Source organism: Tachypleus tridentatus, chromosome 2 (genome assembly GCF_004210375.1).
Source record: "Tachypleus tridentatus isolate NWPU-2018 chromosome 2, ASM421037v1, whole genome shotgun sequence".
Classification (NCBI taxonomy): Eukaryota; Metazoa; Arthropoda; class Merostomata; order Xiphosura; family Limulidae; genus Tachypleus; species Tachypleus tridentatus.
The window spans coordinates 111,290,160-111,318,116 of record NC_134826.1 but is presented as its reverse complement, the minus strand read 5'-3'; the positions used below and the strand labels follow the sequence as shown (position 1 = coordinate 111,318,116).

General features: G+C 30.7%; 1 protein-coding gene across 1 annotated transcript; it reads left to right on the top strand.

Annotated features, from left to right (window-relative positions):
* Positions 1 to 430: 430 nt before the first annotated feature.
* Positions 431 to 24,105, top strand: LOC143244842 (pancreatic triacylglycerol lipase-like). Its single transcript, XM_076490240.1, has 10 exons — positions 431 to 660; positions 1,288 to 1,574; positions 1,920 to 2,066; positions 5,388 to 5,496; positions 5,745 to 5,861; positions 6,951 to 7,067; positions 14,428 to 14,688; positions 16,638 to 16,758; positions 20,099 to 20,296; positions 22,318 to 24,105. The coding sequence occupies exons 1-10, from the start codon at positions 555 to 557 to the stop codon at positions 22,457 to 22,459; spliced, it is 1,605 nt and encodes a 534-aa protein (XP_076346355.1). The 5' UTR covers positions 431 to 554; the 3' UTR covers positions 22,460 to 24,105.
* Positions 24,106 to 27,957: the final 3,852 nt, after the last annotated feature.

The following is a 27,957-nucleotide window of genomic DNA, read 5'->3' as shown; positions in this document are numbered from 1 at the left end:
GAACATTTTAACAAAATTTAATAAAAAGTCCAACGTATGTATTTTAAATTTAGATAAAAAAATTTCAATCACAAAAATTTTACTATAAATGCCAGTAAATGGAACTATTCAATGACGTAGTTTCTGTTATCGTGCATGTTTCATTGAAATTGACAAATATTACAACTCAAAAATCAGTGGCGAATTTAAGGTTGTGTCGGCCCAGTTCCCTCTAGCCCCTACCTAAGTAAGCAACTGTTAAAAATAAAGAAAATCCTTTTCGATCTTTGAAAGTTGTAACTTGCCTTGTTATATAACTATTATGTTTTAGTAATACATGATTAATTGTATCCGTGAGAATCTGTCATATGGTATTAATCATGTCTTTGATAATGATATCGTTAAAACTTAGTGCATTATCACGCATATGATGTTGATGCTGCGCTTAAGTTACTTTCGATAAAACTAAGACGTTTGATGGCAGAATCGTTAGTGTTGGAATAGAAGTCATCCTAGACCCCTTTTCTTGCTCAAACAATTCTTCCAGATAGACGACGTATACTTTATTGAAAGTAATGTTGAAACCTCAAGGGTTACACTTTACTTTGCTGTTCGTTTTCACTACTATATGGATCCAGGTGCTTTCAGCAGTTGATTTCCACAAATATTACCAAAATAATGGTAAAAGCTCATTTTTTCCTACATTAAAAGGAGTAAGATAAAATGTATTTCTGTGCTTAAGTACTTTTGAACTGGTTTAAATGGTACTGACTATTCATATACATAAAAAGAAGGACTAGATATTTGTCTGCAATAACTGAAGAGAAATCATTAGTGCACATTTTATTTAAAAGAAGTAATAATGGTTCTGGTTCATTGAGGTTATATATTTTTCAACTGTAGATACATATATGTGTTTGTGGTAAGTACATAGCTTCCATAGCTCAAGAGTTTCGGCATCAGTAACTGTTCACCTTTAATATAATTTAGTTACCTGCTTTGAAGTAAAATAAAATGATATTGCTTACGTTTATAGCTAAACTTTCATATAAAAAACCTTTCAAAATCATTTAATAAGTCCGAAAACAATAAGTGTAGAATGAATAAAGAATATAAATTTTAATGTTTGTTTGTTTGTATGAATTAAGCACAAGGCTACACAATGTGCTATCTGTGCTTTGCACACAGTCCGGTTCCTAGCGGTGTGAGCCGCAGACATTTTGCTTTGCCACTAGGGTGTGATAAATAAATACAAAGGTACAATATATCTTTATGTTTTGTAATATTTAACATTTTGATTTTTTAAAGAAACTTTCCATGGAGAGAGAATAAAGTGCATTGATGAACTCGGATGTTTTGGAACTGGTGGCGTGTTTTTTCACCCTCTCTTTCGGCCAATCAATGTTCTCCCTGATGACCGAGAAATCATTAATGTCCAGTTTAACCTGTACACAAGAGATCGTCCCAAAGACGAACGGTTGCTGAAAAGTTCAGACAGAAATTCGGTTCTGAAGTCTGAATTCAGTATAAGTCGCCCAACTAAGTTTATTGTGCATGGCTATATTGATAATGATCTGTTTGGACCCTGGATGAAGGTGAGTTTAAATGTATATAAAAGTACTTTATGTGCTGTTTTGGAGCGCTGTTTTACCTATTAAACGTTTTAAAAGATTTTTCTTGGAAACTAGTTTAAATTCTTACGTTTACAATTATATAAAATTTGAATTGTGTATATTTATTTGAATTTGAAAACACGCAGAGAAGTAAATCGTAAAGAATATACAAAACATTTTTTTCTTAAAGAAAAAATTCGAATAGTACTCTATTACAGATATCAAGTTAATTATTTATAATTTCTTCAATGTTTCTTAATAGTTTTTTGTTTTCTGTTGTATGAAATTGAACGGCAACATAACGTCAAAATATATTTTGTTTTATAGAGTCTCAAAGACGAGCTTCTTCTTGGAGGAGATTTCAACATTATAATCGTCGACTGGAGTGGTGGAAACAAACTACCTTATTATCAAGCAACAGCCAACACCCGTGTTGTCGGGGCCGAAATCGCTTTATTGATATCAAGATTAGAGGTACTTCATATTACATAATATTTTCATCCATAAAAAAATACATAAAAACTACTCTGTCTCCTAACAAAAGCTCGAACCATTCTGTCAGGATAGAAATCGCACTATCAACTTATATTCAGTTTAAAATGCATTCAGATTCAATGTTGAGCAATAAGTTAATCCAATCCATATTGACTGTTGAATATAAGTTATGTGAGATGGGACGAGACCAATTGCTTAAAGTTAGCAATATATTAAACGTAATAGAAAGTTTGTAAACAGGTGAACTTGAATTATTAGCGCCATCTACGCGAAGAGTAAACAAAATTCAAAACATTCGTTACAGTTAAAAGGAAAAATATTTAGTCAAAGATGTAAAGAAATTTATACAATATCTTAAGATATCGTTTACAAAATCTTAATACGTTTAATCGAAGAAATAGAGCTGCAACTGAAGGTTTTACCTATTAATTGATTTTAGATTTAATAATAATAAATTAGTTTTAAACATTTAGACAATTTTAACGAATTTATATCATTTTCTTCTACATTCACATCAGTCTTCAATATTTTTTTACATAAATATAACTTATTGTGATTTGGTAAGATTTTTTTATTATTCCTTCTTCTTATATTCAGAAATATAACCAATAAATGTTTATCCTAAAATCCATACTTTTCAAATAGTATTTAATAAATATTTTCAAAACTGCAAATTCTCATGTTTTCCAACATATGCTTATTTTTCTTTCATAAAATTGCGTCCTATTTTTGAAAATATGATTATTTATTTAATTAATGTAGTTAATTTAACCAAAGTTCAAACTTTTTCTTTGAATTAATTATATAACTCACTAATGGCGCCAAATTTTTTTGCCTATCTAGGTATTTATTTGATGACAGTGTTTAAACTTTTATATTTGCCAAATGCACTAATTAAACTTTCACATTTTACAGATCCGATAGTTTCAAATTAAAGACTATAATATCGTAATTTCTCTTCAGGTACATTGCCTTACTATATTAGAAAAATGATAAAAATACAACCACAAAAAAAAATTGACGTTAGCTGAGGCTGAGCTAACAATGTAAACAATAGTTCCGATGATAGAAACTGTATTACTGAAACTAATATGCTCTAACAAATAATAAAATTTTACGTTTCTTTGTGCCCAGAAACCGGCGATGTTTATGTTTGTAATGTTAATGTTATATTATATCGTTTGTAGTGGCAGCTTTTGTTCTTAGATAATGTTTTTATGACAGGAAATCGTAAATATAATGTTCTTATATGCTACGGAATAAACAACTTTTATAAAGTTTTATAGCCTATACGTTTGAGAATTTAATCAGTTTTTACGTAATTCGTTAAATAATTTTATTTTCAGTTTCTTTGTCTTTTTTGAAAAGAAAAATGTACAAATTGATATCTTCCCTGTCTCAACTGCAAGTTTAGAAGGCAATATTTTAATGTTACCCTTAAACTTTTATTCAAGACGAATACTATTTTTTTGCTTGATATAAAGGCTGTTAGCAAGTTCAAGTTATCTTTTATATGTCAGATCTCTACTGGCAAAGTAGTATGTCTGTTTATTTACACTGCTAGTAACAGGGTTTCGATAGACGTGGTGGGCAGAGCACAGATAGCCTATTGTGTAGCTTTTGCTTAATAACAAACAACATCTATATGTTAACAATATCATGTTTGACTTTTGTTACTATGCAACAATTTACATCCGCATTGTGAAGACGGAGTTTTTTCTGTTAATAACAATAGGAAAGGTACAGCATATGTCTTACGTCTCCATTATAGTGCAGTGCATTTGCAAAAAAATGCTTTAACATATTTATGTATGAAAACAGATATTTGTTTCACAGTATTTTCGCAACAAGAACTTTATTTCTTATTATTACATAAAATTTATTATTCATTCTTCGTATACTTAAAAACATAACCAATTACTGTTTATACTAAAATTCGGGACTTTCAAATAGTGTTTAACAAAATGTTTCAAAACTGCAAATTCTTTTTACTAATAAATTTTGAAGGTAGGTTAATTAATTTGAATGTAAATGTGCTGTAAATTTAATACCACAAATCTGTGGTAAAGGATATTTAGTGTGGATGAATCAATAAGCAAATACAATAATTGTTATGTGGTGGGATAATTTTTTGGCATTACTTCTGTTTACAAACTTTCACAAATGTTGATGAATCAGTTCATTTTCAATTGTCGCTAACAATCTTTTATAGCATACAAAGGAAAGAAGTTAAAAATATATACTTAAAAAAGTGTAAAAGTACATCCAACGGTTTTGCTAGTGATATGATTTCATATTCTATATTGTTGTTTCTTTTTCAAAAACAATTCAGAAGTTAATGAGACAACTTTTGGAAGTTTTACTTATTTTTATAAGATAAAAAGAGCCAGTATATTGATTATGACCCATGTACAACTAGTATTGTGGTTTAATGACATTGTAATAAAACATATATTTGCAAAGATTCATTACTTTAGAAAACAATTCTTAATGGAGTTTAAAACATAATAACGTGAATAGACAACAACTCTTGGACAAAAACAAATAGCAAAAATGTGTCACAGAAGTGAATAGGTATAATATATAAATTAATAGGTATTTTAACAACGAGAATCAATATCTACGCTATCTATAGACACAAAAAACTAAACTTAATTTTATTATGTTAATCACAACCAAACAAGAACAAAAATAGCGGATGTTGTATGAGAATTTAATCAGAAACATGATGAATAAAAACTAATTCTAATGATATTAAACCATAGGGTATATAAATAATCATTATTTTATAGATCTTGTCTCCCTCTAGTAGAGTGGTAAGTCTAGGGATTTAAAATGCTAAAATAGGGGATTCAATTCCCCTTGGTTAACTCAGCAGATAGTCTGAAGTGGCTTTGTTGTAAGAAAACAACAAAAACATTCTTTTTATTTGTTTGCTTAGCCCATGATGATACACATATAAACAGATATATTGAAGAAAATCTTTTTGGAAAAAAAAATTATATGTACTGCGTAGAATGGACGGCAACTGCCTGTTGTGGAGACACAAGTGTAGAGGATACTATAAAAGACCAACAACACCTACACACACACTGACTTAGAGACGAAAGGCGAAAGACTTTCGAAACATCGTCCTCTATGCTTCTGTCTCCACAACAGGCAGTTGTCGTCCATTCTACAAAGTTTCATCATGAATACTCTGCCTAAACAATCTATCAAAGAATATATGTACTTTGTTTTGCATGCTAAGTCTATGTGTGGTAATAAGTAGTCATAGCAAAATATTCTAAACCTCCACAGGAATGGATCGGTCTAAATCCAGAAGACTGTCATATTATTGGACACAGTCTAGGCTCTCAGATAGCGGGATATGCTGGTGAACGAATAAATAGATTAGGCCACATTACAGGTGTGTAAGTATTGCCTTAGGCTTTTATTTTGGTTGTTGTTACTCACAAAACTACACAATAGGCTATACACTTTTGCGTATGTTTATTTAATCCAATGTCATACTTTACTTGAAGTACAATTGACTTTTGAAATTGAAAAATTGATTGTATTTAAAATGTGTAAATACTTCCAAAATGTATAAAAATTTTACTCACGTCTTAGCATGAATGCTTTGAAAATATAGAATTATTTATTTGTTTGATAAAGCTGTTGATCCAGCCGAACCATACTTTCAAAACTTGCCAGCAGAAGTCAGAATTGATCCTTCCGATGCTATGTTCGTTGATGTGATCCACACTGACGCAAAGACGATTTTCTTGATGGGTAAGTTAACTTTCGTTCAAAAATTGTTCATGCATAAGTAACTACCTGTGATGAAATTGTAGCGAGGCTTTACATTGAAAATTTTGCTTTTCAGAATAAAAATATTGAATAATATTAGTAAAATGTAGGATACATTACATAACGGATAATATACTATGTTAATTAGAAATTTGGTTTCAATAATTCTAATATGAATATGTAATTCTTTTCACACATATATGCCCCTAGTGGTACAGCAGCATATTTGCATGGTAGGCAGACCACAGGTAATCTATTGCGTAGCTTTGTTTTTATCTAAAAACAAACATACATATAGTGAAGCACATATAATTATATCAGTTATCATGGAAGTTATTTAATATCTCTGTGTAGGTATATTTTATAATATTATAAAATAATTCGTTTAGAGAAGCGTTTAACCTCTTCGTTTCGTGTTGTCCACTGGTGACTCAACGGTAGGAAGAAAGCTAACAACGCTCAAAACCTGGGTCAATTAATTTCAAAAGTCTAGGAGTAGGTTAAAACAAATAATTTCACATCTATTAAATCTAATTAGAGTAGCACTAATTTTTTTGAAATAACGAAAACTAAAACCATTCTTGTATGTTATGTGAGTGTTTCTTGTTGAGTACAAAGTTAAACAGTGGGCTATTGTTGTTTTGCTAACCGTCGGTAATAAAACCAGTTTTATGATGTTGTAAGTCTTGAAATTTTCCACTGGTATTTCTACTGATTTGGTAGCTTTTATAATACTAAATTATAAATTATATTTTTTCCACATAATTACACACCGAAAAGGTCAAGATTGATAACGTAAAAAAAAATGAATGTAATGTTGTAGGTGTATTATTTGAATTTAAATTAATTAAACTGCTTACGTAGATTTCTAATTTTTGGTGTCGGTGCTACTATGATTAATGAGTGGTCAAACCTTAATATAATTTAATTTTCCCAATTTCACTTAAACAAGGACCAAATCTTGTGTTTTGAGAGGAAAATTTATGTTTACAGAGTAAAAAAAGAACTACATCAGTGACAACATTTGCAAAAATATCTTAAAATTTACAAAACTGATGAATTTTTATATAGGATTGGGAATGAGCCAAGTAGTTGGACACGTGGATTTTTTCCCTAATGATGGGACCAATCAACCAGGTTGCAAAAAGGATCAAATTCTTTCCTTCATTACTGATGGTTTGCTAGAAGGTAAGAAAAGTTGAAAGCAGGATAACAAGTGATGTCTTGAAAGAAATTCTAGACAACAATTGTTATATCTGTAATTCTGTTATTCGTTATGTTAATGTAGAAATCTGGTTTTCTTATTGTTTCTTTCAGTACTACAGTTAAAAGACAGAAGTACAATTCCTATTACAGTAATGTAAAATTTTGGTTATTTCTAAATGACAAACAAGTGCCAATAACACTATGTACACGTTATTTTAAAAATAAGTATTCTATTCAATGTTACTAATATAGAAAATAATGTTTCATTTACCGAAGATAATCATGTAACGTATGATTTTAATTTTTAGTGTTAAACCATTTTGCAATTTAACAAATATTGAGAAAGAGGCTTCCTATCTAAAGTTTTCATTTTTTTAAAAACCAGTAACCTAATATGACAAACAGGGCTGAGCTTAGAAAAACCCTCGGTAGAGTTAGCAGATAGCCCGATGTGGCTTTGCTATATGAAAACACACCCACTTAGGAGAAAGAGGACTCAAGGCAAGGGCTCATTTTGTGAGCATTTTGGTACTTTTATACTTTTCGATCTACTTCGCCCAAATTCCATAGCATTTGTTTCTGCAAAGGTCTAAGTGAGATAAAAAAGTAAGACTATGAACAAATATACAATATTATTAAACATATTATACTCATATACAATGGTATTCATAGACCTGAAAATTTTTTAGTTATTTATTTTAAAAACAATTATTCTATTTTTATTTATATTCTTTTATTTTCATCTATTTTTTTAAATTTTTAACTTTTTAGAAGTCCTGGGCAACTGCCCTGTTTTCCTTGCCTTTAATTTGGCTTGAAAATAGACAAAACGTATTACTAAAACCAAACATAAAATAATGATTTATTGCTTTAACATTTTTTATATGCTCTTAAGGCCAAATTCTTTAACAGAAAACAATTCTTTAAAACTGATGGAAACAGATACTTTATATTGAAAATATTCATAACCATTTTTTCTTTAATAATTTATGTAACAACTAGAAGGTCTAATAAGCTAAAGAGAAAAAGCAATTTATTGATGAAATTTCCTTGTATATGTGCATAAGCTTTTAATAGTTAGTCATAAAAGAACACAATGTTATACGTAACAGTTAAAAAGTTAGTGAAAACCACAGTGAATGGAAAAAATATCAGACGATTTCAAAAGGCTATATATACAAGAAAATAAATTGATATAACCGTGTGTTTTCTTCAATCACTTCTTCATTCTTTTTGTTTTTGTTGTTGGCCCTTTTTTTCTCGTTATATTTCTGTATGAAGTGAAACTGAAGATAACGCACAAATGTGTCGAAACTAGTTTCTTTAATATCAAGTCTTCTGGTACTTTGTTCTATTTCTGTGGTATTTTCATTAGCTTTTTAATAGTTAAAATGATAAAGGTAATATTTTATTTATTAGAAAAATACGGATCTTAGGCTCGGAAAAAAATGTTTATGAACAATAAAACATTCTTTTCATTACTGTATTCGGTATTTCAACTGATACGGGAACAGAATATTGAACTAAAATATCCACATTAAACACCAAAGTATAAGCTGTTGTTTTCACTTTATTTATTTGTTTGAATTTTTGTTTTAATAATGTAAAGTGAAACGTCAGACCATTCGTTGCGTTATATAAATAAGTTGTTACTCAACTTGCAGTAGCCTACTTTGTATCCTTTTATTTGTTCAAGATGTTTAATGAATACTTGAAAGACAATTTTTAAACATAACTTCAGAAGCAAAACCAACGTTCTAACATGATGGATTATTTACCTGTGTAGATGAACGGTTAAGCATTTAAATTATTGTCTATTACTTTTACTCCTGGGTGGTTCAACGATAACTCTGACAGCATATAGTGCTAAACATCGGGTTTCGATCTCCGCGGTGGGCAGAGCTCAGATAGTCCATTGTACTGCTTTGTGTTTAATATAAAACTGTTGCTTTTATACATCTATTGTTTCCAGTAACAGTGTTGAGAGATATTGCATGTGAGCATAGACAGCATGAACATAAATTTTAAATACCAATAAAGTTAACATACATCACAAGTAGCCAGAAAGAGTTTCAACATATATTGGAAATGACAACATATAGCACTAACACTTATTTGTAAATATCATGAAATAATGTTAACACAGTTTTGTAATAGCTATGACAACGCTATCATACATTACGAATAGAACAGAAATGTTGTTATCATTAACATACATCATAACTTGATAGAAACAACGCTAACATACGTTCCAGTAGTTAGAAACAGCAAGAAACGTTAATAGCATAACGTACTAGTACTTTACAAATAGTCAGTGACAAGGTTGTGAAAGGCCTAGTGGTTAGAGTGATTGGTCAGTGAAACTGAAAGCTCATGGTTCGCTGACAGTTGCCTCATAAACGATCCTCTAAAGTGCTGTGGTTTAATTATAAAAGTGACTGTTGTCTGGTAAGACAGGTGTAGTTCAAGAGGTAGCGGTGGGTGGCACTGATTATGTATCTTCCTTTTAGTCTATTAGTTTACATTTAAAGACGGGTATGCGCAACTGCCCCTTCGATTTCTGTAGTTGACATAGAACAAATGAACCATTGTGCAGCTTTTTATTTGAAATAGAAACAAAACCTAAGGAGTTAATTTACATTGAGAACAACTAGATACATTGTTAACACAGAATTAGATAGAGAGAGTATTAACAATTATTGCAAAAGGCATCACATTTAATTAACTAGAATGTTAACATTTACTGTAAATTCCTACTTTGTAATCTTTATGAAAGTCAGTACTAATTACCTAAGAAGTGATATGGTATCCAATTAAACTGATGTTCAAAATAAAAGTATAAGTTTCGATAAAATGCAGGATCAGGATTATTAACGAAAGAATAAACCAAACGTAAACAGCATATGAAAAATAAGCAATCACATACAGGTGAGGTTTAATACAAATCTTACAGACTGTTTCTTTCTCTTGTGACTTCGTAGTAGCTGATGGGATAGAAGAGGCTGTCCAAACAGGAGAAAGACGGCATAATAATATTATTTTGCACTTTATAGTAAAAAAATACAAACTTGTCTTATGAAATCTTCAATAATCCATTGATTACCTTCACCAAGAAACTAGTCCAAGAGAAATAACCCTGAACTCATAACAGCTTGATATGGGCTTTGTTGTTATTACAATTTAAAATAACCTGTAACTGAGTTAAATTGTAATTTAGATTTAGAAGTTAAATAAATGTCGACATGTATCAGATTTATAACACTTTCCAACAGGATTAATACACACAGTTTCTTCTTTTAATACAAATATATTTTAATATACAAATAATAATACAATTTACAATAACGGTTATTACTAATAATGATTTATGTACAAAAGTTTTGAAAACAATATCGAGTCTAATTTTTGGTCAGAACATTCACTGATGTCTTATCGATAGTTCACGATGAGTGAGTTAATTTCGAGTTGATGTAGGTACTATTCATTTAAAAGGGAGCTAGCTAGCTCTGCAATTTTTGTTGATGAAGCGAAACGTTTTTCGCTGCTGAAGTTATATAACTTCATAAAAATAATAATGTGTAATGTGAATCCACTGAAATTAAATGGTTTCTAATGTTCGAAATTTATAAACGTTCCTGATCAGATATCTGAAATTTTCAATTAATAAGCAATTATTACATTTATAGTTTCCGAGATTTATAGTATACCAACCATAGCAAACCAATAATATACACTGTTTCTTGATGCGTCGCATTGGTTACATTTATACATGTGACAAAAGTTTCTAGAAATTTCAGCCTGCATAACAATACTGATATACACTAATGTTTACGTTCACACATGTTACTGGTTCTTACACTCGAAAATCTTCTACAACGTTAGTGAATTGGCGGGAGTTTTATAAACAGATTTAATAGTATAAATTTTGTACATTTCTGATATAAATTTAGCTTAAACAAACATCGATATTAAAATAGATATATGACAATAAATCCGTCACAGCTTGTCTCATTCAAAGGGATAAACAGACATAAGGTTAAACTGAAAGAAGCTTCTGTTGGATAGATATTGTTGCATGTAACACTTACCTAAGCAAAAGGACCAGCAGAAGTTTATGACAACTTTCGGTTAAAAACTGGCCTGTAGGGAAATTAAAAAAACACTGGATAAATACAGAGTTGAGTACACTATATTTGCATAAATATACATTTTTTAATCAGCAAGTCACATGCCAACCACAGCCAATATAACATCACTGTAGAACGGATTGTGTCAGAAACATGATTTGACATTAAAAGTATGATACTACTACCGAAGATTGTTTGTACTTGGCAATGGTATATAACAGATAATTATGACATAAAATATTCTTACTCTATGTTAAAAAGATGGAAGGTTCAAATAAGAGATTTAGAAGTTCCAAGGAGAGAGTATTCTTTCATCTGTGTTTTTTCCTGACTGGTAAATTTGACAAAGATTATTTAGTTAAAGCTCACTACCTTGATTAATTTATCTTATAATTCAAATTTGACTGTAAGGTAAGTTTACCTGGGTCAGATAATATTTCCCCAATAATTTCGGAGGAGGCTAAGGATTAGATATGTGAGCCATCTGTTACTATTTTTTGTAAGTCCTTGGATGGTGGACAGGTGCCGGAGGATTTGAAGCTAACTAATGTTGCTTTTCGTTTCGAGGGAAGAAATAAAAAAATGCTTCATTATTTGTAGATCGATTATTATTACATTAGTTATGGAAAGAGTTTTGGAAAATCTAATAAAAGATGCCCTGCAAGGTCATTTAACAAAGTTTAGAATTTTATTGACTGTTAACATGGTTCCACTAATGGAAAACATTGCCTTACAAATCTTTTGATAATCTTTGAAAAAGGGTGAGGGTGTAAATTTGATGTATTTGAAACTCCAAAAGATTTAAGTAGGTGCCATATATAAAGCTTGTAAAAATTGTCCCCACAGATGAGGGAGACAAGTTGGATAATTATATAGAAGATTGGCTCGATGGAAGAAAGCAGAGGGTTGTTATAAATGGAGTTCAATACCTCAGGGCTCAATCGTAGGACCTTTGCTGTTTTTGATATACATCAATGACATAGACAAAGGAATAGTCGGTAAATTAATTAAATTTTCTGATGATATTAAGGTCTTGGGTGTTGCTGGCTTTGAATAGAACGCTGATTCCCTACAAATGGATTTAGCTCATTTAGTGAGTTAAACAAATAAATGGCAGATGAGCTTTAGTTATAATGATTGTAAGATAATGTATATGGGTTATCATAATTTGAATTTTCAGTATAATTGGGATCGGTATAATCTTAACAGTGTTATGAAAGAAAAAGATCTTGGTGTTGTGGTTGATCAACCTCTTAATCCATCCTAACAGTGTGCTGTTGCTATTGCTAGGGCAAATATTATTTTAGATTTCATTCACAGAAATATCGGATTCAAGTCTAAAGTGATTATAATTCAGTTATATAGGTTACTGGTAAGATCATATTTTGGAATACTGTATTTCAGGCTTGGGCTCCATGCCTTAGGAAGGACATTGCATTGTTCTATAAATAATTCAGAGGAGATCTACTGGGATGGAAAGTTTGTTATACGAAAAAAGATTAAAATATCAGAAATAGCTTTTTTGAAGAAAGAAAAGTAATGGGGGATCTGATTGATGTGTTTAATATTGTTAAAGGAATTGATAGTGTTAGTGCATCATTTCTTTTATACTTCATGGTGAACATGGTAAAACTAAGAGATGTAAATATAAATTTTGATAGGTAGGAGTTATCTTCAGCTTAGACAGTTTTATGTTTCCAACAGGGTAATTGGTCTTTGGAATGGTTTGCTTTCGGATCTGGTGGAAGCGAGTTTAAGTGAGTTTAAGAGAATGCTTGATAAATATATAAATTACAAGGGCTGAGTATGAGGTTTTTAATAGTGTTACTTTAGTTTACTTAATAGAACACCCTAGATTGACTCTATCTCCCTAAGAATCATATCTTCTACTCAAGACAAATCTTAAATCTAAAGCTATAGTTCACAAAAATCGACGAAAGTCCTCAAACACCTAGAAGTAAAGTCTAAAATAAAAACTACATAATTGTATAAACTATATTTTAAATGTCTGCTGAAACCTACTCACGTTATGTTCAAATCTTTAATGGTGATCGTTAATAAAAAACAAAATTCACATTAAAAACTAAAAAATGCTAAACTGAACGTTTGGTTAAATCAACTAAATTCCATGTAAGATTTTTAAAGCTCTCTACGTAAAGTTTTATATATAAAATAGAATCTGCTAAAGTTTAGCTCTCTCAGGTTCAGTACAGCCTTATTTATAAAAGCAAATTACACATAAATCCATATTTAGCTTTAGCACTCAGCTAAACGTTCAGAGAGTAGTTTATATGTCTATAGCGTAGCATGTGCAAAGAGTATAGTAACTTTTAGCTAGAGTATTATTCAATCTACAGAAAAAAATCCAACAAAGCATTAAGTTCTCTTTCTCGTAGAATGACATGAATAAGAGCCAAGCCCAGTAAATTATTTAAATGCATTGCTGGGACAAAACTGAGATTGATGTAAAGCACAACATAAAAACTTTACATATCATCGAAGATGGTGGCATAACATCTTCCCTGCTCCACAGTGGCTCAGTGGTATGTCTGCGGATTTACAACATATCGGGTTTCGATACTCGTGGTGGGTAGAGCACAGATAGCCTATTGAGTAGCTTTGTGCTTAATTCAAAACAACAACATCTTTCCGTACAAAATAATAATATGGATTGAAATGGGATACTGGGACCATCCAAAGATATAATTACAAGATGTCGTACCACTATTGCGATAAAAAAAAAGTTTAAAATCATGTAACAGGTGAGAATCCATGAACATTAAGTCAGCGTCAAAAGTTGTACACATGCTACAGGCAACAGTATACAACATGATTAAAAGGGAAATCCATCTGGAAATGAGGCCAACGACTTAAAGGTGCACGAAGATAAAGCTTTCAACCATTACATAGCTTAAGCAAGTGGATAATGAAAGTGATATTTTTGCTATTCCATATAAAGACATTTTATAAAAATCGCCAGATATTTTTTTTTACTTGATATGGAAGGGTAAAATTAACAGGTATATTATTTGTGAAACTGGCATGTGACTAAATATTTTGAAGACTTTTTTACGTGACTTTAGTTTGATAATGCTTAGGGTAAAAAATCTACAGTTTTAACTTAAATATATAGAAATTAGACGATTAATTTTTAGTGCTAGGTTATATAAAATTTGTTATTGGACAACGTAGTTAAACGTAATATTTTTAACAAGGAATACGACGGTTCGTGGGCTGTAACCACCAAAGAGCAGTGGATTTTTTTCACCATAGTATTAACTCCCACCGCTGTGTGCCTGTGGGGTATGTCTGTCAGGACTGGGAAACCTTCCTAAAAGGTAGATGTGCCGACTGTGGTTTAGATGGAAGTCGCTGTGCAGTAATGGGTTTACGTGCAGAAAAATTCAAACCACACAAGGATGATAGTAAATCAGTTAAAATGTACCTGAAAACAAGTGGATCATCTCCATTCTGCTGTAAGTGGTTCTTGGAGAAGCCTACGTATGTGATGTGTTCCTACTATTAGCTTATGTAAACCTAAAGTATAGATATCAAATCTATTTCAGTGATTTTGTCATGTTATGTTCCAAATGATTTAATATAAAGCCATGTAAAAAAAAGTTAACTTAAGATTTAAAAAAAATAGTTAAACTTTTCTGATTATTTTTATCGTACTTTTCTGATAGTTTTATATTAATTGAGTTTCTGCAGTTTGAACTGTCTGAAGTAAGTGTGTTTGTTAACTTCATTTTGCATTTTTAAGAATGAAATCAAGTTATTACTTTTAACTCCTTTTTCCGTTGTTTACGTAAGCAAGCTAAGCAATGATTAGTTACATGAATCATTATCCCTTTATTTGCCAAAAAGTAAGGTTGTTGTCAACGTATTTTGGATTGATAAGAACTTTTTTGAGAAATTCTGTGAAGTAATCACACATCTGTTAGCAAGAGCTTGTGAGTTAGTTACAAGATTGACATGAAATATTTTACAGTTATTTTTCTATCGATATTAACAATGTTTTCTTGGTGACAAAATCGTTATAGAATTTTCTGCGTTATTGTTATGACCGTTATTACGTAAGTGAAGTGATGTCATGGTTGTTATCTAGAATCTTTGGAGTAAATAACGATGACTTTATTGCTATTGATAAGGACGACGTTAATTAACTATTTATTAGGTTATTATCAAATATTGTGACGGCAAAACTTAACTGTTATAGATAAGGGTTAAGCCAGTTATCATCGAGTATTACATTACTGGTAAATCAAAATATATCTCAGAACGGCTGGTATTGGTATTAACACTTTTATTAATAAGCAGAGAACAACATTTCAATTTTCTTAGGTCATCTTCAAGTTAACATTTTTATTTCAAGTGGGTTTCTCGTCAACAAGGATATTGCTAAATCAATTATTGAGATTATGCACATAAATTATGAGTTCGTTATCATCAAGCTTATCAGTTTAACATCTTCTCAATAGTACAAATACTTGTCTTGTGTTTGTCTTTTACTATGTTCACGAACAATAACATAACATTTGGACATTAGGTGTGGTCTTATAGCTAGTATGTACCAGGGATCGAAGGTTCTAGGGTTTGATACAACGGAGAACACTCTCCATCCTCAACTTTGGGCAAGTGATAAAAGCAATAAATCAAAACTGTTATTCGATGCAAAGAGGTAAACAAAATAGTTGAGAATTTTAAAAAAGGCTACTAATGAACCACAGTGGTTCATGACTTGGCCTTTGGAAGATACGTTCTTGAGATCACGTTTAGTTTGAAAATTTCACGTTTGCCTCATGTGCTGCTTTTCTAAATAAACAATAAAGGAACATATCACACATTGTTGTGTTTCATTAAGAGTTTTCCAAATTATAAAAATGTTTTATTATATCATGTGTCTGTGAATTTTTTTAGTAATGATGCTAGTCTACAAAAAGAGAAAACATATTTAAATCAATTTAAGTTATTTATTGCATATTCTTAAATCATTTTTAATATTTCAAACAAAAAACTTACAGAAGGTTTATAACATTACTGTTGAATCCATCAGTATTAAAAATATGTTAACACAGAACGAAAACGCTGTTATTATTCATCTCTGATGTACTTCTTTTAGACTATCTAAAATTAACGCATATATTAGAACAAAGTATTGTGCCTTTAACAGGATATAATGATGTTACAGCTTAAATCTTAGAATTCTGATCACATAATATTCAATTCTGTACTTTATTTAATAATTGTATTGCAATTTTATTCCAGGTTAGTGTCTAGGGTTATGTGTATTTTAAAGCATGATAAATTTCTTATCAATGCACGTGTACCAAGTTGTTGTGAAGCTGCTTAACATGTAGTATTATGTGTATTTGAGCAGAAGACCAATTCTATGTATTGTAACACATCACCAGTTTGTTGTTAGTGTTTCACTACCAGGTTATCGTAAAGTTGTTCAAACCCAGCAAGAGCCGGGATGAGCGGGGACACTTGTATTTATCTTTGAAGGGTGATGAAGGAGAAGTGGACTTTACTCTGAGTGACGAGTAAGAAACAATCGATTATTAATGTTCAGAAATATAAAATAGAAACATTAACTTAATTTAGTATTTAATGAAAAATTTACTACATGTAAAGCACGAGACATTAAAGTTTATAGTCTATGTTTAAACATTTTAAGGCAGAACTTTGCTTTGTAAGTTTTATTAAATGATAAAGTATTTCTTACTTTTCCAGTCAACCATATTTTACGGTAAGGTAATAGTTTAGAAGTGCAATCTTATTTTGATCTTAATGCTGTTTTATAAATTTTACTAAAAGTGTTATATAAATTAGTAGTTTCAATAATGTGTAATAATCTCTTCCAAAATGCGAAACAGTAGAACCGCTTAATTATAGATTTATGAATATCTAAGATACCCAAAATATAGAAGTTCATTTTGTACAGGTGTGATACACAAACACGAAATACACCACTTTTCCGTTGTATGTAAACAAAAAATTATATAGTTTTGAACATTTCCAATTTTTAATATACTAAATTCAATTGAGTTCATGTTTTATTTCAACCCCAGATGTGATGTTACTTTCTCTAGCAGGTTTCAGGCACGAAACTATCAATTGTTACTCTGAGTTACAAGTAAGAATTAGTCGATTATTATGCCAAAACTTTGCTTAGTAATATTTATTAAGTGATCAAACATTTCCTAAGTTTTCTTGGTCAACCGTGAATAATGTTAAGATGAAGAAAATATATTCTTGTTGTTGTGTAATAGCGCATTTAGAATTAGTTTTTGCATGAATTATGAATAAAGAACCAGGTTCGAGCAGTAATTGTTTTTCGAGGTTCTCTTTTCATTCTAAGTTCACTATAACAAATTCAAATTAGGTAAAATTATCAACAAATCTACTTTTATCCTAATTGTAAGCATTAAGTACGATATTTATTTGTTTTTTGAATTTCGCACAAAGCTACTCGAGGGCTATCTCTGCTATCCGTCCCTAATTTAGCAGTGTAAGACTAGAGGGAAGGCAGCTAGCTAGTCATCACCACCCACTGCCAACCCTTGGGCTACTCTTTTACCAACGAATAGTGGGATTGACCATCACATTATAATGCCCCCACAGCTGAAAGGGCAAGCATGTTTAGTGTGATGGGGATTCTAACCTGCAAACATCAGATTACGAGTCGCACGCCTTAACACGCTTGGCCATGCCGGGCCAAAGTATGGTATATAAATGTATTCATTGAAAGTAGTAACGCTTTAAATAATATTTTAAACATTACAAAGCAACATCTTAATTTTGTTTAATATAAAATATAATATATTTATGACAAAGGTATAACATTAATATTACTTGGAATTTGTTCATACTGTTATACATTTACAGTTATGTTATAAGGCAAGTAATACTATGTACATTAGATAAATGTTCCGACACGAAAAGGCAGATTGAATGTTTTGGGGTAATATCAAGTAAAGGCTAAAGAAACCTTTTTTGTTTTCAGCTGTATAAAATCGTTATGTTATTTTAATTTCAGCAAAACTAACCAGTAGATTCATTGATTATCAACAATTTATTCAAACAAATTTTAAAGTTTATGAATGTTTAAAATAAACGAAAATATAAGTATCTCACAATGGTTGGTATGGGTATTAACGCTTTTAGTAATAAAACAGAGAACAACTTTGACCTGAAGATGACCTAGGAAGGCCATAATGTTGTTTTCTGCTTTATTAGTAAAAGTGTTAATACCCATACCAGCCGTTCTGAGATACATTTTAATTTCAAGTTGGTTTCTCGTCATCAAGAAAATACAACCACATCTTGTTCATCTGTATTATTTTCCAGGCCCGGCATGGCCAAGCGTGTTAAGGCGTGCGACTCGTAATCCGAGGGTCGCGGGTTCGCATCCCCGTCGCGCCAAACATGCTCGCCCTTTCAGCCGTGGGGGCGTTATAATGTGAAGGTCAATCCCACTATTCGTTGGTAAAAGAGTAGCCCAAGAGTTGGCGGTGGGTGGTGATGACTAGCTGCCTTCCCTCTAGTCTTACACTGCTAAATTAGGGACGGCTAGCACAGATAGCCCTCGAGTAGCTTTGTGCGAAATTCCAAAACAAACAAACAAGTATTATTTTCCAAGGATAAAGTAAAGTATGGTGCACTTTATTGAAAAAAAGGAAATTGAACCAATTTGTTGTCAACAAAGTACTTGAACGGAATATTTGGAATATTTTTCTTTAACTATCAAATTCTTATATTTTTTCACATAAACATTAATTCTTGAAAAAGCATGCGCTTTGCTTTTTAAGGCATATCTATACAATTTCAGACCCACGAAATAATTTTATATTGTAGCAAACATCATTATGCTCACAGTCTACAAACTTAATAGGCTTTGTCTAGGGGATCTTTCGTCGTCTGAATTGCAAATGATGGTAATTCTGAGAACAAATGACATGAACCTTTCGTCGGGAAGGCCAGCACTCAAGGTACCTAGTTAGTTACGCTGATAAGCCAAAACATGTTTGGATACAAGGTGTCAGATTAGTGAAGCTCTATTCGAAACCTGACAAGATGCGATTAGTCATCACTTAATATAGCATTTAATCACATGCACGAAACAATGCATCAGCTCATGATGTCAATGAAACCGAACAGAAAACAAGTCATGTAATAAACTGCATTTTCTGATAACACACTAGTTACTAAAATACTATTTGTAAAACAGTGAACAAATTATTACTCTAAATAAAGGCGTGATACTTTCAAGACCACTTACTTTCTGTAAAGTAAAAGTTTAAGTTATCCACAGAATAAAAAGTAAATTACGTAACTCTCGTAGAGAGTGATAAATAATTATATGATATGAAATCATAGACGATACATAGTGAATTTGAGTGCTCCTCTGCACATGATGAATCTTACATCACAGATCACAGAACAAGATTAACATATGATTTTTTTTAGCTAATCGAACGTGAAACTCGAAATTGAAGTTCACTTTTTCATTGAACCATCATGTATTTTTTGTAAACGTGATGTTACCCTTTTTTTCGGTCTTAATTCAACCTTTACAAATGCGCTTAGTACAGAGCAATTACTTATTATCTTAATTTTAGTAATTAATAACTGTTTTAAATAAAGCATAATTATTTGAATTGTAAATAAAGTGGTTATTACAGGTATTAATTTACTGCAAATTAAAAACGCTTTTCTTTTATATAGTTACTTTATGTTTGGCCTTAAAATAATCGTGTTAGTAAGAGATAATAAAATGGGTATTTTATTATAATCTATATATTTTTGCAACTAGTATAAACAAGTTCTACTTTAAAAACAATAACAATAGATTAAAGTAGTTCTTTTCTGATTATATTTTAGTTTGGAAGAGTTCTATCATGGTGCCCAGTACACCTACTTAGTAACAACTGATAAATATATTGGTGACATCACTAAAATTGGCTTCAGTTGGAAACATCATTCAACCATTTTTAACCCTCTAACTTGGATACTGTTCCGAAAACCTAGATTATACGTGGAATATATTAAAGTTACTCCAATGAACGAAATCGATAACATGTAAGTATTGATTCAAATGACTTTAGCTTGTCAGTGATTTGAAAATTCAAACGATATAGAGGTTACGTTTATTATACCCGTCAATGTGTATATATGTTTCTAGTAACCAGAACGTTGTTTCCTTAGTCAAACTATTTCTACCCTTTAACTCAATTATTTTTATACTTACTGACTTAATAGTACATCCATATAATATGACATGCACTTAAAACACCGTGTTGAGTCACTCATCCATCTTTTAATCTCCCTCTCAACTTTCTGTTTATTTATTTATCTTTACATAAATTACTTTATTCGTCAATTGTTACCTCCAATCAACTATCTACCTGCTGCTCCTCGCTCTGTAAGGACTTCTATATATCCATTAATCTGTGCAATTGTTCGATGTTTTTTTCTTTATTTACATACCTATTTTTGTGCTTTAATTGTATATTTAGAGGTAAATACTCAACCATAATATATAACATTTTCACACGTCTGTCTATAAACCTACTTTTCTATTTACCAGTTATTCTTCTGGTGAGCTGTGCTTCAATCCAGCCAATCACATACCAGTTTCTTGTTTATTTGGAAATTCCTCCAGATATTAATCTATATATCTAGTCATACTTCATACTCGAGATCATTTAAAAAATATATTATATCTATTGTACCCTTTTTCTTTCCCCGTATGCCAGAAAATTTGTTCCAATATTACACTACAGATAACAATGAGCCTGTCCGTATTGTATTTTCACGTGAATTTGTCGGCGCACTAGATCTTAAATTTGTAAAATTTTGCTGTTCCTCATCTAACTAGTTGAAGTAAAGATGCCAGAAGGCAAGAGGCTAATGGACTTTGTAAGGATAGACCGATAGCATTAATGTTACTCATTGGTCTAACACTTATGTGAATACAGGTTAATTATAATGCGTTCCAGAGATAATCCAAATACTATATAACTCATCAATGTATTTACATACATTTATTTGCATATAAAGGATCTTATATGCGACTATTCATTTCTTCATAACTAATCTGCACATCCAATATTATTCTTGTTTATTCAACTATTATTCGTCACAGATTATCACCCATGTTCAATAACTAATCTGCACATCCAATATTATTCTTGTTTATTCAATTATTATTCGTCACAGATTATCACCCATGCGTCTGTAAAATTGATTTGCATTCATAGGTATTCTTTTGACTTTTCAGCCATGCGCTTAATATATTTTATCTTAATAATTCACATTCAGTAGTGTGCCCACCAACTCATTACTTCTTAACGCCACTTACATTACCACTCATAGTTTTGTTGAATTCACTTAACCTAGGCTCCGTGCCGAGCTTTCATTTTGCTCTTTCTTAATAAATTCTTCTATCCAGTTGAACACTAAAACACTTTTCAGCTTTAAGGGTGATAATTATGCAATATACTTAGATAAAATTGGACATTTGATAGGTATATATATATATATACAAAATGGACACTCCTTAAAAGAGATAAAGAGGTACTTAAAGTAATCTATTATGACACTACTCAGTTTTTAGTGTCCTTAATATTAGAGCGCACCTTCCTATTTAATGGCACGTGCACACGCATTTCATTTCAACAGATGTAAACAAAAGGAGGATGTAGGTATACTTTAGTAGGCATTTTGTATAAAAACATATTAAAAGCTTATTAAAGTTGTTAAAAGATCTAAGATTAGGTTGTAGAATGGCTTTATAAGTTCATTTGTTGATAATATTCTGTACAGTAATGTTTAACCCAAACAATACTAAATATGTAAAACGAACCCAAATTACACTGCTAGTTTACCTCTTTATCGAATATAGGCTCTACTTAATGAAAGCTTAAATGATGTTAGACTTATACGTTTCAGTGTGTGTTTTTGTATTATTCTAAAAATCTTGTATTTAAAGAAGTGCTGTTACAATAAAAACAGTGATTTAACGGCGAGTGTTTTGTGAATTCCTTTTAGTTAAAAGATAAGTAAATATGCGCATTTTAATTTAAATGTTACAATTTTAGCTTACGTCAAAAGAAGATTATGAGAACTTGCGGAAATGAAGACGATCCTGTTTACAGTGGCGTCAAAGTAGCCATGGAGGCAAGAAACAGCTGTGACAAAAGGATTAATAAACGTAATTCAGAAGATTTTAATAGAGACTAGTCTCAAATGATTTCTGTATTTTGCGTAAGGTTCTAAAATGAATAGTACGTAAGATGATTTCTCGACTTATATTAAAAAAGTTTTTATGATCTTTCAAAACTAAGTCACAGTTAACGGTATTGCAAAGAAATACTTGGTATTACAACGGAATTATATGCATTTTTCAAATAGTGAGGTAACTTATGTCTCAGTAGAGAATATCATCTTTTCCTTAAGTCCTTAGGTTTTCATACTAATGCAGGTGAATTTACTTTGCAAGAGTTCCAATTGTATCAGTTGTATTAACATATCATTTGAAGTTCAATTACAGTATGTTTTTGAACATTCTTGTATTGTTAACACAATGATATCAATGTTCTTTCATTTTTATAACATATTACTCAACATGTTTTTGTAAGTTTCCCGGAGTTCGGTGATACAGTGGTTTTAAATACGATATGACAGGTTTCACTGAGTAGTCTTTGATCTTTTAACCTATGATAGCGGTAAGCCATTTCAGTAGTTGACATTTCTAAAGTCATATGCACATTACAATTTAAATTTAGAAAACCATCTTTCTCCCCAGGATAATTCCTGTATGTTGAAAATACAGTTACGACAAAAAGTGTTCGTACCCCTGCGTCGTGAGTAGTTTTTTCCTCATAACTTAAAAGTATCACGATTAGGATAATGAAAGTATAGTATATTATAAATATTATACTAACACACATCTACATAAATTATTATGTAAATTGAACGACAAATAAACTGTTTATAAACAAATAACTAAACATAGGAGGGGCAGAAAGTGTTCGTGTGTCCACTTTAATGGTCAGTTGTGTAGCCTTTCAGGTGAATTACGAGTTGGTGCAGTCTCTCCTCATAGCCCTCCATGATCGTTTGACAGTACTCGACTGGTATTTTCTTCCATTCTTCTTTACAGAAGGCCTCCAACTCTTGCAAATTTTTCGGATGACGCTAATGAAGCCTGGTCTTCAACTCATGCCATACGTTTTCAATTGGGTTGAGATCGAGTGACCGCGATGGCCACCCCAGAACGCTTATATGGTTCCTCTGCAACGAAAATTGCACATATTTCGATGTGTGCTTTGGGTCATTGTCGTGCTGGAAAATCCAACGACGCCCAAGCCGCAAGTTCCAAGCATCATTCTTCTTATAAGTGGAATGGTATAATGTAGTTTATTCGCAAACTAAACAATTTTTTTACGGGAATATCAGTTTTTTCACACATTTTGAAATGTACGAACACTTTCTGCTCCTCCTATTTTTGGTTATTTGTTTATAAACAGTTTATTTGTCGTTTAATTTACATAAAAGTTTATGTAGATGTGTGCTAGTATAATATTTATAATATATTGTACGTCTATTAGCCTAATCATGATATTTTTTTTAAGTTATGAGCAAAACACTACTCGGGATGCAGGGGTACGAACACTTTCTGTCGTAACTGTACCTTAGTAGGACCAATAATAAAGTTTCAATACCTTCACAAAACTGACACAAAATGACAATATTATATTATTTATTGTTTTATGCTAATCTAGTGCATTACTAACGAAATTTATTGTCTGTATTTCATTTGTGGACTCTCTGGTTGTATAACATAGTTTGGCAGATAGTCAAAATAAATTACATAATTACTTATATTTTCTTATGATACTTTATTTTATAACAAATCCAAACTTTTCATCTGTATTCTATTTGTAACAAACAGTAACAAATTCATCCCATAGCGAACTTAACGGATGCAAAAATGTCACATATTTATTTTAAAAAGTTTATAAATAATTAATATCTTTCAATACCTATCTTTATTGATAGATAAAATCTTTGTTTTATTTATATAATCCATAAAACATTCTAATAAAACATATTTATCTGCATAGTTTTACCAAGGAATTAATCGGTTTGATTTTCAGCATACACTCTCTTCACACTCCTGTGGGTCAGTGGTAAATATATGGATTCACAGCTTTAAAATCTGTGGTTCGATTTTGTTTAAATGTTTAAACCCTTGTCGTTAATTGACGTTATTCGTTTAATATACCTCGCCGCAGTTGTTTTGTATAGACGATTTGCAAAAACGAAATTCTGGTAAATCAAAAGTTATTTGATTCACACATCTGTATAAGATGTATTTTTCAGAAATTTGGCTTTGATTCTAAGCAAAACGTAAATTTAATATGATATAAAAAATACAATGTCGTTATACTGCCATAAATAACAAAAGAGTCAGTTTAAGGATTTAATACGCTAAAATACAGGCTTCGGTTTTCCATAGTGAAAAGGCAAACCCTCGATAATTTAGAAAGTATCATATTTTTTAAAATTGTAATTATTTAACAAATAAGTTTAATCTTTTCTCTAAATATTTAGCGTTACAAAATAGGACATTCAATTGTATCTTCAATATACATACCATAAGAAACTCAAACAATTACCTCTTAAAATATCTTAAATATTTCTAGCATAAACGTTAATATTAAAACAATATCACAGTATTAAAATGGCAAGTAATAATTACTAAAAAATTCACAGATTATTCTTATTATGAACTAAGTTTTGAACATTAGCTTAGACTTAGCTGCATTTTGTAAACATCTTTAAGCCTAAAGAAATAAAACAATTATATTGATCCGTGGTAAGTACGGCGGACTGTAAATCTGAGAATTCTTGATTTTCACTGTGTTTCCTTTGAAAAAATAAATCGAGCTCAGTATATTAGGTCCGTTGAAGTGATATACGATTGACAGTCAAATACCACTATTCGATCAGAGTAGCCTACAAATTAGCGTTGGGTGGTGTTGAACAGCTGTAATTCTTTTAGCCTGTTACCTCAATTTAGGGAGGGATAGAACAGGTAGGTCTCAAGTATATTTGTACGAAATTTAATGTACATCAACATCGATTCGAGAAATACAAACATTCAGTCATTAATTTAAGTTTCGACAAATTGAAATTATGTCATTCATTAAAGCGTATCTTTCACTAGGCGGAGTTTAAAGAACATTTAGAACTATGAAACAAATCGACATCCTTAAACATATTAGAAACTCATTTTGTTGTGAAACAGGCGATATTACAAAACTGATATATGTAGTTAGTATGAGGATGTTGCAACGTTTCAGAAATCTTCATTGCAGAATTAGTAATTATTTTTTAATTACGCGCCTTAAACATATGAAGAGCTCTTAGGTCTGGTTCTGGATCTTCAAACACAGATCTGACTACTGACGCTGAAGTTATTGAAATAACAGGTAATTACCAAGGCAAAAATGTTATATTAAACTCATTGATCGAAGCTTCTAAAAATAAGAAAAACTGATTAGTTAGTAGCTTTCATTAGGGAAGTATATCTCTAAGTCTTAAGTTAATATATAACTATTAAATTGTACCGAGGATAAATATTATATTTATTTTCACTTTTTATATATATTGGTATGAATAATAACCATCGTTCTTCGCTCATTTTGTTATATATGTTAGATAATTACTTTGATCTAAAATACTACTATTATACAACGCTAAAATTAGGGGTTCATTTTTCCTCGGTGGACTCAGTAGATAGATGTGGCTTTGCTACTAGAAAAAACACGCACACTACTATATATATATATATATATATATATATAATTCCCATCAAAACCTTTCATATGATCATAAGTGGTATTTCATATAAAATAATAACTTTTAATACCTGTGAATATTTAGAAGCATTTCAAGTTTAATTCGTAATTAGGATTCTTTTATACATGGAAAATGAAAAAGCACTTTTGGCATTGTTCGTATCTATTTTGTAATTCTTTGCAGCTTACAACTCATGCACACAGCTCTGCACAAAAGAAATATATGTTTTTCATTATAGCAAAGCGACATTGGGCTATATGCTGTGTTCACCTTGGAGAATTGAGCCCCTGATTTTAGCATTATAAATCTGAATACTTACCGTTGTCTCACCAGATGATATGAAAGGAGTGAATTTAGGTGTGTTCCAAGAAAAAGAACCATAGTAAATATGTAAATTGGAGTTAGCTCTTTCAAAACTAAATACATGTTAATATAATCTATTGACATTGGATGATAAAATATGATTAAATGGAAACCCTTCATTTTCTGAGTAATACTAAATATCATCAGCAAAGCTATGATAATCATAAAGAATTTAACACAAATGAGTTTTAAGCTTCGTTTGATATGACAGCTAGTGTAAAGTTTATTTGTTTTTTGTTACCAATACACTGTTTCAACAGGTCATGTTTTATTTTGTTTTTTAATCAGAGATAATATGCGTTTTCGTGGCAGTGTACCTAATCGAAAGTTGAATTAAAATCTGAATTTATTTTACTATTTTAATCCATCATATCCAATGATGAAATCGCTTTTCGCTCAGTAACGAGCCTCATTTTGAAAAACCTTAAGTAACTAAATAAAGAATCTACTGTTAAAACTATAATTAATTATTACCAGACTTCGCTCAACATCAATTGCTGTTGTAAGAAATTGTTTGTGTAAACAGTGTTCCAACCATTACAGTATTTGTTGCGTCGCCAACAATACTTATGGTGGACTTATGGTTGAAACACTGTTACACACTACTACTCCTCTTTCAAAACCTTGAGACTACATGACTTAAAAATAATATTATTTATACTGATATTTTAAAAAAAGTATAATTAATTACAGACATAGTTTAACACCTTATAAAAGAACTTTACCCTGAAATAAAACAAGGTGATTTTATTTGTGTTAAACGACCTTTTAAACTATAATTGTACTAATATACGATTTTCCTATCGGTAAACTGTATGTCTCTCAATAAATATACCAACTATTATACGATTACATTTTAAGACTTTATCTTTAAAGAATCCTTTATTAGCAAACTGATAGCATTCAATATCATAAGGCAGTCTTCTTCGATATAAATCGTAATAAAAGACTCAGCATACATATCGGTTTCATAAGAAGTTTGATTTCAAAACTACCTTTGGTTCTTTTATTATTCTCAGTCTTATCCACTAGAAAAAAAGACAATTTGTGGAAAGTGATGACGCAGATTTCTTGAGGAGCTGAACTACGAACTTTTTGTACATTTTTAGAATTTGTTAGCATGATAAGACTAATTCTCTGCCTTTAATATTCTTAACGACTCGCAAAATGAATTTTAATACATTAATTTTATATTAATTTTTACACATTTGAACAGTTAAACCTAAAAATGTCATTACCACAGTGCTTCTGAAAACTAATTTTCATATGCGTAATTGTCGAGACTACACTGGAGCATCAATGGAACTTAAGTAAAAATCTGTGAAATTATGCTATAACTGTGTGTAATATAAAACAAATCAATATGAGTTAGTTATTTTTCAAATTATGAAAAATATTAACTCATTTTCATTACTTTGAAAGAGTTAAGATTAACACCTTTTTTATTGATTAGCTTCAAAATTAATAATGAATATATTTTGATACTTACAAAAGAGTAATTTATGATA